This window comes from Pristis pectinata, chromosome 38 (genome assembly GCF_009764475.1).
Source record: "Pristis pectinata isolate sPriPec2 chromosome 38, sPriPec2.1.pri, whole genome shotgun sequence".
NCBI lineage: Eukaryota > Metazoa > Chordata > Chondrichthyes > Rhinopristiformes > Pristidae > Pristis > Pristis pectinata.
In genome coordinates, this window is record NC_067441.1 from 5222960 (window position 1) to 5235266 (window position 12307).

The 12307-nt window shown below is 42.1% G+C and overlaps 1 protein-coding gene across 3 annotated transcripts in view; it reads right to left on the reverse strand.

The window, feature by feature from the left end:
• LOC127587104 (spectrin beta chain, non-erythrocytic 1-like) overlaps positions 1 to 12307 on the reverse strand; it is a 261405-nt gene that overhangs the window by 168536 nt on the left and 80562 nt on the right. For all 3 annotated transcript variants that reach the window (XM_052045324.1, XM_052045327.1, XM_052045323.1), the window contains one exon: positions 11969 to 12160. In XM_052045324.1, coding sequence (XP_051901284.1) covers positions 11969 to 12128 — 160 coding nt within the window. In that variant the 5' untranslated portion in view covers positions 12129 to 12160. The remainder of the gene's footprint in view (positions 1 to 11968; positions 12161 to 12307) is intronic.

Consider the following 12307-nt stretch of genomic DNA (forward strand, 5'->3'; position numbering starts at 1 on the left):
TTTATGCAAGCATTTTTTGTGAAGCAGCAAGCTTCGGGGTACAGGTGTGCACCAGTAAGATTAAGCTGTGAAAGAAGTCAGGGTAAGTCAAAAGGCTGTGGTCATCTCATGCTACAAGGAGGTTAATTTATTCCCTGACACTACCAAATACAGGTTTGAAACGACCAACCACAGACAAGTTTCTAAGCAATTCTCTCTGCTCCATTGCTGAAGGACTAACTTCACACCAATGCTGAAATAAGCAAATAAATAAATTCTGCTGGCAAGAACACATGAGCTTTTTGTCTTTCCATCTTACCTCCTACCAACCAGTCCCTGCCAAGAACCCATAAACCCCAAAGCATTATGCATTGTTGCTAGCAGTGTTCAGTAAAATGATTATGTGGCCATTAGTTATAATGCCCAGAAAAAAAGGAATGCTGCAGACTGATCTGTTTGGCTGCTTTACAACAATTCCACTGACCGGCACCCCATAACGGCAGTCCCAACAAAATCTCTGCTTTCAAAACTATTGACTTTCTTCCCCTTCAAAGTGCTGCTATTTGATTGGTTGTCCCATGCCTACTGCATTCCCAGATTGTCTGGAACTGTGTGTCATGATCAATGGAATTTGAATAAATTAACTGAACCTGCACCATGGAAGTTTCATGTCCCAAAGAGATGAGCATGCAGGAGCACCATGGTGCCAGGACTCTGCTGTCAGGCTGACAGTGTCAAGCAGCCTTTGCTGTTGGAAGCAAGGCTAGACTCTACATATCTGGTTTAAGAATAAACATTATTTGCTACTATTTGTTCAAAGATATGCTAATGTTCCTCGGTCACTGCCAGCTCCTTCCATCTGCACACTTGCACAGGATTACTTTATAACTATTAAACCCCCAGAGTTCTACCACCCTACTCCTTTTTAATGTCTCGTCTTATTCTGTACATACAGTTGAATCAGCCCATTCTTTGATAGATCATAACAGACTGGTTTCAAATTGCTGTAACTTGTGTTGGAATCTGCAGCAACAGCAGAAGCGTGCAGCCTCAATTCTTCTGCCTGAGAAGCCGTCAATACTGATTCAAAGTTTGGAAGCACAATATGATTCCCCTTATGCCAAGCAGGCTATAATAGAGGTGAGGTGATTTGTTTGGGTTTAAAACAAGATATTCACGCTTCACAGCAGTTGTTATTTACAATCCAGTGAAAAACTATGGTCAGATTCCGCACTGAAAGAAACAACTCAGTGGAAATTTGAAGCAACACACAAAGGAGTTGGAGGAACTCAGTGCGTCAAGCAGCATCGATGGAAGGAAATGGACAGTTGACGTTTCAGGTCGGGACCCCTCATCAGTGGAAATTTGACTGCATGTATTCTGCTTCCATTGACTTCAATTGAACTGAATTTCAGAAATGGAGTATGTTGCATAGCCACTGCTGTACTGAACACTTAGCACTACCAACCAAGGACAAATCTCCCTTTCAATTTGCTTGATGTGAACAGCAGAGCTTCAATATGACAGATGTTCACTTGGGCCATGTAACAGCTAACAAGCTGGTTTTAGTCCCTCTCCCGTTCTAGTTTGATATCGTATGCCAGAGTCCCAAATGGGTGGCAAAAAATATCTTAAGCTTATTAAAAGCAACCCTAATGTATTCCACAAACTTGTGTGTACCCACGTTTCTGTACACAACCATTTCACAATGGCAACCACAGAACTTGAGCGGTTCTAAACTCCCATGCTGATCACTAGCTCAAAGGTGTAGCAGAGTAGAAATCAGTGAAACTTGAATGTAACTGTAATTTATGAGTGGCAGATAGCTAAGTTTGAAAGATACCTTGGAATTCTTAAGTCTCAGTTAGATCACCTTATATTCCTCCAAACTCCAGTGAATACAGGCCAGTATTCCTCAACATAGGAATCAATCCCTCATCCCAGGAATCAATCTAGTCAATCAATGCTGCATCAATTCCAAAGCAAATACTTACAATATAAGAGAAAGATACATACAGGGCTCCAAACATGGTCTCTCCAAAGCCCTGTACAATCTCAGCAAGGCATCCTTGCTTCTATTGCCAATTTTAATTGCAAAATTGCTATCAATTATTTCTACCAATGAAATAAATAAAGCCTATAATGCAAGCAAAAGACTAACACTGTGGGGCAATTCAAAAGCCATTAATCCAGTCTGGAATGTCCGTTAGCAAGCTGCCTGCAGGGAAACCAGCAAGTCATCTTGTTGGTTGTCAATCAGTAAACTACTCTGGTAGATTCAAACTGACCAACCACAGCAACACCAGAGTTAATGTCACAGACGCAAGCTCCCCATTTTCTTTCTGTCCCTCCCTTCATGCAAGCCCTTTCTTTCTTCCCAGAAGAATAGGCATATATATTCCAGAGAAAATAAACCCAGCCTCTCCTTATAACTGTAGTGCTCTTATCCAGGCAACATCCTGGTGAATTTCTTATGCACCCTCAACAGCACAATCACATCCTTCCTATACAAATGCAAGAGACTGCAGATGCTGGAATCTGGAGCAACACACCAGGTACTGGAGGAACTCAGTGGGGCAGGCAGCATCTATGGAGGGAAATGGACAGTTGACGTTTTGGGTCAAGACCCTTCATCTGGACTGGAAGATAGAGGGGAGATAGCCAGTATAAAAAAGTGGAAGGAAGGGGTGGAGCAAGAGCTAGCTAGTGATAGGTGGCTCCAGGTGAGAAGGAGTAATAGTGTAATGACCAGAACTGCACACAATACTCCACAAGAGGCCTAACCAATGTTTTATACAACTGTAACATGACATCCCAGTTCTTATATTCTATACCACTGACAATGAAGGCAAGCATCCCATATGCTTTCTTCACCATCTTATTCAAGTGTGCTGCAATTTCAGGGATCTATGGACTTACACCCCAAGGTCCCCCTGTTCATCAACACTCCCTAGGACCTTACTGTTTAGTGTACATCCTACCCATTTGCTTTCGTAAAATGCATCACCTCACACTTATCAGGATTAAATTCCATTTGCCGTTGTATCACCCAGCTTCTCAGCCAATGTACATCATACTGTATCCTTAAAAACCTTCCTTGCTCTCTACAACTCCACCAATTTTCTTATCATCTGCAAACTAATCATACCTCACATCCAAGTCATTAATGTTTTGACTCATTCCGCTGTTTTTAAGCCATCCAAGTCTTGTAATGTCATGCTGAGTCAGGTACTCAACCTATCCCCAAATTACAAAAACAAATCTGGTCAACAGATTCTACAATGGTGTTAAAACTTTGATTGTTTTTCCATTAACCTTGAAGACACATGTCCACGGATGGTGTGTGTGGATATGACATGTCATGTCACTTTTAGTTGGAGATGCAGAACTATTTTAAATTGCTGTGTGGTTATAATTTGCAACCCAAGACTGTCACGCACATTCCAACATGCCACGCTGGTCAACAGCACTTAAATTATGCATGAAATATAAAAAGTGGCAAGGACCAGTTTAGCCTGTTTCTGAGCTGTACATTCCAGGTGGTTCAGTACAAATGACCTGAGGCTTTCAACAAGAATTAGAATTAGCATTAAATTAATGGTCTTCAACAGAAACAATCTGACAAAGCAGAATACACTATTCTGTGTAATAATTTAAGAGTGAATTAATCAGTATCCCACAAATAAGACCCTTTTTTGCTCATTTCAGTAGCAGTTATCATACTCTGTGGACAGTGGGTGACGGCACAGCGCCACATCATGGCTGAGTTCAACTCTACCCTCCAGTCCTACAGATGTTGCATTACTCTCCTCCTGCTGCATATCAATGGGGAAAGTCCTCTGTAGACCCAGGAGAAAGGGATGAAAAATGGGATTGAGTGTTAAATCCTAATAGTTTACAACAAGCAGCAACTAGCTTCAGATCACTGCACTTTAAGAAACTATGCAGTTATCATTTTAAGAAAATGATCAACATGATTTGTTGCAATGTCTAAGTAAGTGAATTACATTTTTACTCTATTGTGACTTGTACCTGCATTTGGGACTGGACTTTGCAATCTCATCTGGTTTACAGTGACAGTGGAAAATTTACTCTTAAAGCAAGCGATGCTATATACAGCAATTGGGCAGCACAGTGGTACACCCAGTACAGCCGCTGCCTCAGAGCCAGTGACCTGAGTTCAGTTCTGACCTCTAGTGTTGCCTGTGTAGAATTTGCACATACTCCCTTGCTGATACACTGGTTTCCTCCCACATTTCAAAGATCTGCTGGTTGGTAGGTTAATTGAACTATAAATTGTCACTAATGTGTAGTGAGTGATTGAATCTCGGGGGGTGGGGAGTTCAAGGGAATGTGGCAAGAATAAATCTAAGATTAGAGTAGGATGAGTGTAAGTGGGTGCTTGATGGGTGTGTGGACTCTGTGGGCTGAATTGGCCTGATTCAGTGATGTTTCTCTCTATAACAAAGGTGCATAATGTTGCATGGCAAATGTGGATGGGGAAGGCCAGTCAACCCAGATTAGTGCATCCACTATGCCGCCACGTGACCAAGGGAAAAATGCTTCAGCAGAGAAACAATTGGGTAAAAAAAAGACTCACATTTAAATAACCTCCTTTACGTCCCTTCTCAAGGCATTTTATAGCCAAACAAGTCACAGTTGTAATACAGTAAATGTGGCTATCAATTATGCACAATAAACTTCCATAAACAGCAATGCAATAATGACCAACAGTCTGCTTTTTAGAAATGTTGAGTAAGAGACAAATAACTTGGCTTCTTTTACCAATTGAGGGTGCAGACAAGGTCTCTGGTTCAACCACAGAACAATACGGCACAATACAGGCCCTTTGGCCCACCATGTTGTGCCGCCCTTCCTCCCACACCTATGACTATCTAACCGCTTCCTCCCACATATCCCTCTAACTTAAATTCCTCCATATGCTTATCTAACAATCTCTTGAACCTGTCCAATGTATCAGCCTCCACCACCACCCCAGGCAGTGCATTCCATGCACCAACCACTTTCTGGGTGAAAAACCTCCCTCTGACATCACCCTTGAACTTCCCACCCAATACCTTAAAGCCATGACCTCTTGTTTTGAGCATTGGCGTCCTGGGAAGGAGGCGCTGGCTGTCCACTCTATCTATTCCTCTCAATATCTTGTATACCTCTATCATGTCTCCCCTCATCCTCCTCCTCTCCAATGAGAACAGCCCTAGCTCCTTTAATCTCTCCCCATAATCCATACTCTCCAATCCAGGCAGCATCCTAGTAAATCTCCTCTGCACCCTTTCCAACGCCTCCACATCCTTCCTATAATGAGGCGACCAGAACGGGACACAGTACTCCAAGTGTGGCCTAACCAGAGTTTTGTAAAGCTGCATCGTCACCGCGGCTCTTAAACTCGATCCCCCGACTTATGAAAGCTAACATCCCATAAGCTTTCTTAACTACCCTATCCACCTGCGAGGCAACTTTCAGTGATCTGTGGATATGAAGCCCCAGATCCCTCTGCTCCTCTACACTGTCCAGAATCCTGCCATTTACCTTGTACTCCGCCTTGGAGTTTGTCCTTCCAAAGTGTACCACCTCACACTTCTCTGGATTGAACTCCATCTGCCACTTCTCAGCCCAGCTCTGCATCCTATCAATATTCCTCTGCAAGCTTCTACAGCCCTCCACACTATCCACAACACCACCGATCTTTGTGTCATCTGCAAACTTGCTAACCCACCCTTCCACCCCCTCATCTAAGTCTTTAATAAACATCACAAAAAGCAGAGGTCCCAGAACCGATCCCTGTGGGACACCACTAGTCACAGCCCTCCAATCTGAATGCACTCCCTCCACCACAACCCTCTGCTTTCTACAGGCTAGCCAATTTTGAATCCACACGGCCAAGCTTCCCTGGATCCCTTGGCCTTTGACCTTCTGAAGAAGCCTACCATGCGGAACCTTGTCAAATGCCTTACTAAAATCCATGTAGACCACATCCATTGCACTACCCTCATCAATCTTCCTGGTCACCTCCTCAAAGAACCCTATCAGGCTTGTGAGGCAAGATCTTCCCTTCACAAAACCATGCTGGCTGTCCCTAATCAGTCCATATTTCTCCAAGTGCTTATAGATTTCAAAGTCTTATTGAAAAGGTATCACCTCTGATACCGCAACACTCTCGAGAATCAGCCCCAATTTTTATGCTCAAGTCTCTAAAGTTCTACTTGAATCTATGACAAAGGCAAAGGTACTACTCACTGAGCCACTGATAGAAGAATGGGAAAATGAAGTTACACACCAAGTAATAATACAACTGTAGAAATAATGATTTTGTTGTGTACAAGGGTTTAATTCATGTTTTCTATCAAAACCTTTTTCTTATCTAGTTTCAAAAATGATCTAATTTTATATGGAGAGCACAATGTAAACTAATTCTCTCCTCCACCCAAAATATATCAGTTCACTAATGCTTAGGTGTGCATTACTGATAATAAAAAGATCAGTTTATGCTGCTGGCAAAAAGAATACAGCCATGCTACAACATGAGAATGTGGATCATTTATAAAAATCAACAAAACAATAAATGATCCCTTTGAGAAATAAAATTTCCAAGTTGTTTTCCCCCAAAACTGATGCCTGTGTTCTGAAGCACATTTCACAAAAACAGAGGAGGATTTGTTCAAGTCAGATCATTTGTAGCACACACTAATACCATCAACTGTTAGAAATCCTACACAGCTTAACCATCCTAACAGCCAGAGGCTCCTTCACATACTCTATCTGTTCATAAGCTCTGCTATGGAGTGAAGAAATGAAGAATGATTTCTGTTGCTCTCACCTAGGCGTAAGTCAGAATGCTGTAATTCGACTGTTTTCCATTTAGTTATCTTAAAAGCAACAATAGGAATGGTGTTCAAGCTTCATAAAATTCTTCAGCACAGTCAAGCTAATCTGCATTCACCCTGCATTACAAACTGTGAGAAACCCTGTACTAACCTGTTGCTTTGTTTACGTACAAGCTTGAGGTACCATTACAGCTTTCTCAATGTGCCTCACTTTTTCAGGGCTTTCCCAGTGCAAAGTACAATCTCTTGCCCACATTGTCCATCATTTTTAACCTCATTTCAAATTACAGCAACTAACTTCAAAGATATTTGAAATTTGGATTTTCTCAGAATCTCAGGAGGCAGTAAGTAATCCCAACAAATTTTAAATTCTTTTGAAAATACTGAAAGGCACAGAGAATATTATATGACTGGAAATGCAGATGCAGAATGTCAACCTACTCAAGAGAAACTCACAGCCTTGTTGGTAATACCATATAGCAGAAGTTATGCTCTGTACTCCAATAGATCCAAATTTTGGAACCAATGTACAATCATGCTCAATGTGCTCCAGCCAACTTCTGCACTCCATCACAGGAAGCAATTTCCAGGAGGACAAAGATAACACTTCAAGGAAGTCCTCAAAGCTTCCTTAAAAAAAATGTAACATGCCCACCAACTCACTGGAATCACTCAAAACGTCGATGAAGATTCTAGGAAGGCCAAAGTCTTGTTCGCCGCTCCAAAGAGAGCATGAAGAGGCTACCAGCAAACAGTGGAAGAAGCACACAATAATCCAAACAACCCACCCCACTACCCAGTCAAAGTCCACCTGCCCCACCTGTAGCATAGTCTGCAGATCCTGCACAGTATTTGTCAGCTAACCTGGACCCATCGAACTGGAGAAAAAGAATAAGAAATGACTATTTAGCACATTTAGAACCACTGACTGGGAACAAACTCACAGGCATATAAAGAAAATCTGCACAAGACAAAAGATTAAAAGTTTTGTTGTTCAATCAATCCCTCAGTCAGGAAAAAAAAGAGCTGAAATTAGCAAAGGTGGGACCAAGGATTATTAGAACAGGCACAGACATGAATGTAGGGACATGGTTTATCCTGGGACTACTGGAATGTCATCTGTAAAAGACAGCTGGGTGAGTGTAGGAATGCAGGAGTAACTTAAGAACACACATATAAGTATGTTATTCAATCATCCATGAACTATTCAATTTGGTAATACTCTTCTACAAATAAAAATAATGACATGATGCCTGTCTAACAAAACCACTCCCTCTTGACTAAGTAGTGTTTTCGTTTGTAGTATGCCTGCTTATGCAAGTCTCACCGAATCCAAAGCTGAACCAAAGGTAACAATGCACAAAATGAATACCTACTCTTATTACTAATCTGTAGTCTACCCTACCCAAATGACCTTAAATTAAGCATTAATTTCACTTGTACCCATAGGCTGCAATACTTTTAAGTTAGGCATCAGCACAAGTTGTATATTTCTGTATTCTCATGAACTATTGACCACCCTCCAGTCACATGGAAGCAGGTATGCAAACACTGGGCCAAGACCCCAGCTGATAGTGCCAATAGAAATGAAGTTAGCAGGATTAGTTTAGGAAGATTACCAACTACCTGTGTTCCAAGTCACACTGAATCCCATTCACCCATCACCACTATGTTTGCTGACCTTCACTGGCTCCCCATTAAACAACTTAAAAATTCCCATCCTTGTTTTCAGATACTTCCCTGGCCTCTGCTTGCCTGCCTCTACAGTCGTACAACTTTGCAAGGTGGTTGTGCTCCTCTAATTCCAGCCTCCTGATCTTTCCCAATTTCCAGTCCAGTTGTGTCTCCAACTGCCTGAGCCCTAAATCTGGAATTCCTTCCCTAATCCTCTCTGCCTTGAAGATACTCCTCATAATCAATCTCTTTGACCAAACTTTTGATCACTTGCAATAAAAACAGACAGTGCTCAAAATACTCAACAGGCCAGGCAGTATTTTGTGAAGAGAGAAACAGAGTTAGCATTTCAGGACGACACTTTGCAGAAATGGAGAAATGATACAATAAGTACAGAGAAGGAGAGGGATGGACAGACAAAGGGACATCTGTGATAGAGTGCAGACCAAGTTCATTCACGTGATACGATCTATTCAGAACTGTCAAGTAAACAGGTGAATAAGGGCACTTGCCCTGATTCTACTTTTGTGGCCTGATGTCAAATTTTGTTTCATAATGCTTCTGTGAAGAATTCTGGGATGCTTTACTGCATTAAAGATGCGGAAATAATCCAAGGTGTCATTGTTGATGACCACAAAGAGAACTATAGCACCAAGTCAGGTTAGTGGGACCAATAATGCAAAGGTAGTCCCCTGATGTACAATGCGCAAACAGAAACAAGATCTTCAATGTGCTTGTGAACACATCCCAGTGTAGGCAACAAAAAGGGGAAAGAAGTGGTCAGACAGTGCATCCAAACTGTACAAAGGGGTAGAAAAGGTATTTAAATGAAACCACCACCCCCCCCCCCCCCCCATCCAGAGTAACGTTTTATCACAGCACAGCGACCATTTGGATTGGGCATTGGGAGAAGATGGTATTAAAAGCTTTGAATGGCTGGGCATTTTGTTGCCTCTATCTCTCTAATCTTCCCATCCCTGCTCCTTACATTTCACAATTCTACAAACCAATATTTTCAGTTTCAGTTTTGGAGAGTCTACACCCAAAATAAAAGCCTTTCAGATCCTCACTGATGTCTCTAGCAATACATGCCTTTGTATCAGGATTGCGATGGCAGGTTAAGCTACACATCTGAAAGAGTAATAAGATACCAATGCTCACCAGCACAAAATTTACAATGCAGCACCACGGGTGATGAAGCAGTGTGGGTACCGCAAATTGTCTTGTGGTTCTGTGATGGATACAGTAAGGCTGTGTTTCCACTTATGCACTGCTCTCAATAGCCTTTGTGCTTTTTTTTAAACTAGACAAAACATACCATTACTGTCTCAGTTCATGTTTTATATAGAACAGACAGAAAAATGAAAAGCCTGCTTCAGCTTTAATCTGACACACACTGTCAAGCAAATGGTTCATTATAAACAAACTGACTGTTCTTAAAAAAAGTATGCACTAAACTGTCTTCACCAGCAAGACTTTATTCCAGAAATTTATATCTCAAGGATTTCAAGTGAAGCTTACAGAGAAAACTTAAGGAATCAGAGCTGACTCTGTCGAAATTAAGATAAGTAAAAGGCACCTCAGTAAACTTTAGCCTGTCACGTGATCATGCAATAAGAAACCCTTGGCACTCGAGGAACGTGCCTCTCACAAGCCTCTCAGTAAGCTACTCTGTCTGGTGTGGCTGTCACATACAGAGCAGAAAGACCCCAGTTTAGAATCCTATCCATGAACAGCTTGGAGCCAGTGGCCTTCTGTGGCTTGAAAATCTCTAGAGAAAGATGGGAGAATGAATCAGGATCCTTGTACCTAGCCATAGCCTGATAAATCCTGTCAGAAGCGGGGCAATAGTGGGAGAAGGGTACCAATCAAAACAGTCCATTCCAACAAATGTGAGTGAGAGAAATAGATGTCCACAGTAATTGGGCAGTCACAGCTCCAGTGACCTGGGATTGATCTTGACACCCAATACGGTGTGTAATTTGCACATCCTCCCTATGAGTGCATGGGCTCCCCCAGGGTGGCAGAATCTCAGATGGCGATGAGGCAGCATACAGGACTGAGATAGATCGGCTGGTTGAGTGGTGTCACAATAACAATCTCACACTCAACATCAGCAAGACCAAGGAACTGACTGTGGACTTCAGGAAAGGGAAGTCGGGAGAACACATACCAGTCCTCACTGAAGGCTCAGCAGTGGAAAGGGTAAGCAGCTTCAAGTTCCTGGGTTTCAACATCTCAGAGGATCTATCTTGGGCCCAACACATTGATGCAATCAGGAAGGCGGCAGCCAGTGGCTCTGCTTCATTAGGAGTTTGAGGACATTTGGTATGTCACTAAAGACTCTTACAAATTTCTACAGATGTACAGTGGAGAGCATTCTGACTGGGTGCATCACTGCCTGGTGTGGATGCTCCAATGTGCAGGATCAAAAGAGGCTGCAGAGGGTTGCAGACTCAGCCAGCTCCATCGTGGGCACAACCTTGTCCTCCATTGAGGACATCTTCAAGAGGCGGTGCCTAAAGAAGGCAGCATCCATCATTGAGGACCCTAACCACCCGGGACATGCCCTATTCACGTTACTACCATCAGGGAGGAGGTACAGGAGCCTGAAGACCCACATTCAACAATTCAGGAACAGCTTCTTCCCCTCCACCATCAGATTTCTGAACGGTTCATGAGCCCATGAAACACACCTCATTATTCCTCTTTTGCACTATTTATTTATTTTTGTAACTTATAGTAATTTTTATGTCTTTATGTCTTACACTGCACTGCTGCCACAAAACAACAAATTTCATGACATATGTCAGTGATAATAAACCTGATTCTGATTCCTCCCACATGCTAAAGACATGCACATTGAAAGGTTAATTGGCTAATATAAATTACTTCCTAGTGTGAATGTGAGGAGAATAGGTTATAGGGAAAATTAATAGGAAAATGGGCTTGCTCCATGAGCCAACATGCTTCTATGTCGTACGGAAACTCTACGAGTAAAATTCTGGCCACAGTGCTGATTTAGACTCCCACAGAACTTAAAATCCTCATCCACAAAATAAATCCAGAGATATTTTACTAACCATTTTGTTGGATCTGGAGTCACATACAGGCCGCACGAGTAAAGATGATTTTCCTTCTAGTGAACCAGATGGGTCTTTACAATATGGTCACCATTACTTACACCAGATTTATTTAATTCTCCTGCTGCCTTTGTGGGATTTGAATTCATGTCTCCTGGTTAACAGTCCAGAACTCCAGGTACTAGTCCAGTAACCTACCACCATGGTAGGGTACCATTAATTTACCATAAAGACCACTAGAGATGGAAATAAATTTTGTATTTAATCCTACCTCTAATTTTGAAGAGATAAGATTTGGTCTTTTAATCTTGCTCTCCAATAAATGAGAAATATTTTCGTTCTAATCCTTGCAACAGTTAGCCTGACTTTTCAGTGTTTTCTGCCTACCTGCCAAGGCTTTGATACGTGAGCGTTCGAAGAGTCGTGCTGAGCTGTTCTCGTTGTCCCACTCCTCCTCACCGGCATCCCACCGGTTGTTTATGTCATTGTACTGCTGCTGGATTTCGATACTGTCATAGTCTGTGGCTGTTGACATTGTGCTGCTCATTCTTCAGGACAACCTGTGCTCCTTGATCACAGCTGCAAGGCAAGAAGAGATGTGCTTAATCACTAAGTGCACATTTACTGGTAAAGAAAAAGAAATAAACTGTTCTGACAGCTCAAACTGTTATGATAAGTTTGTCTCTCAAGCAAATGGAGCAGATGATTCCCAAATTTGATCCATGG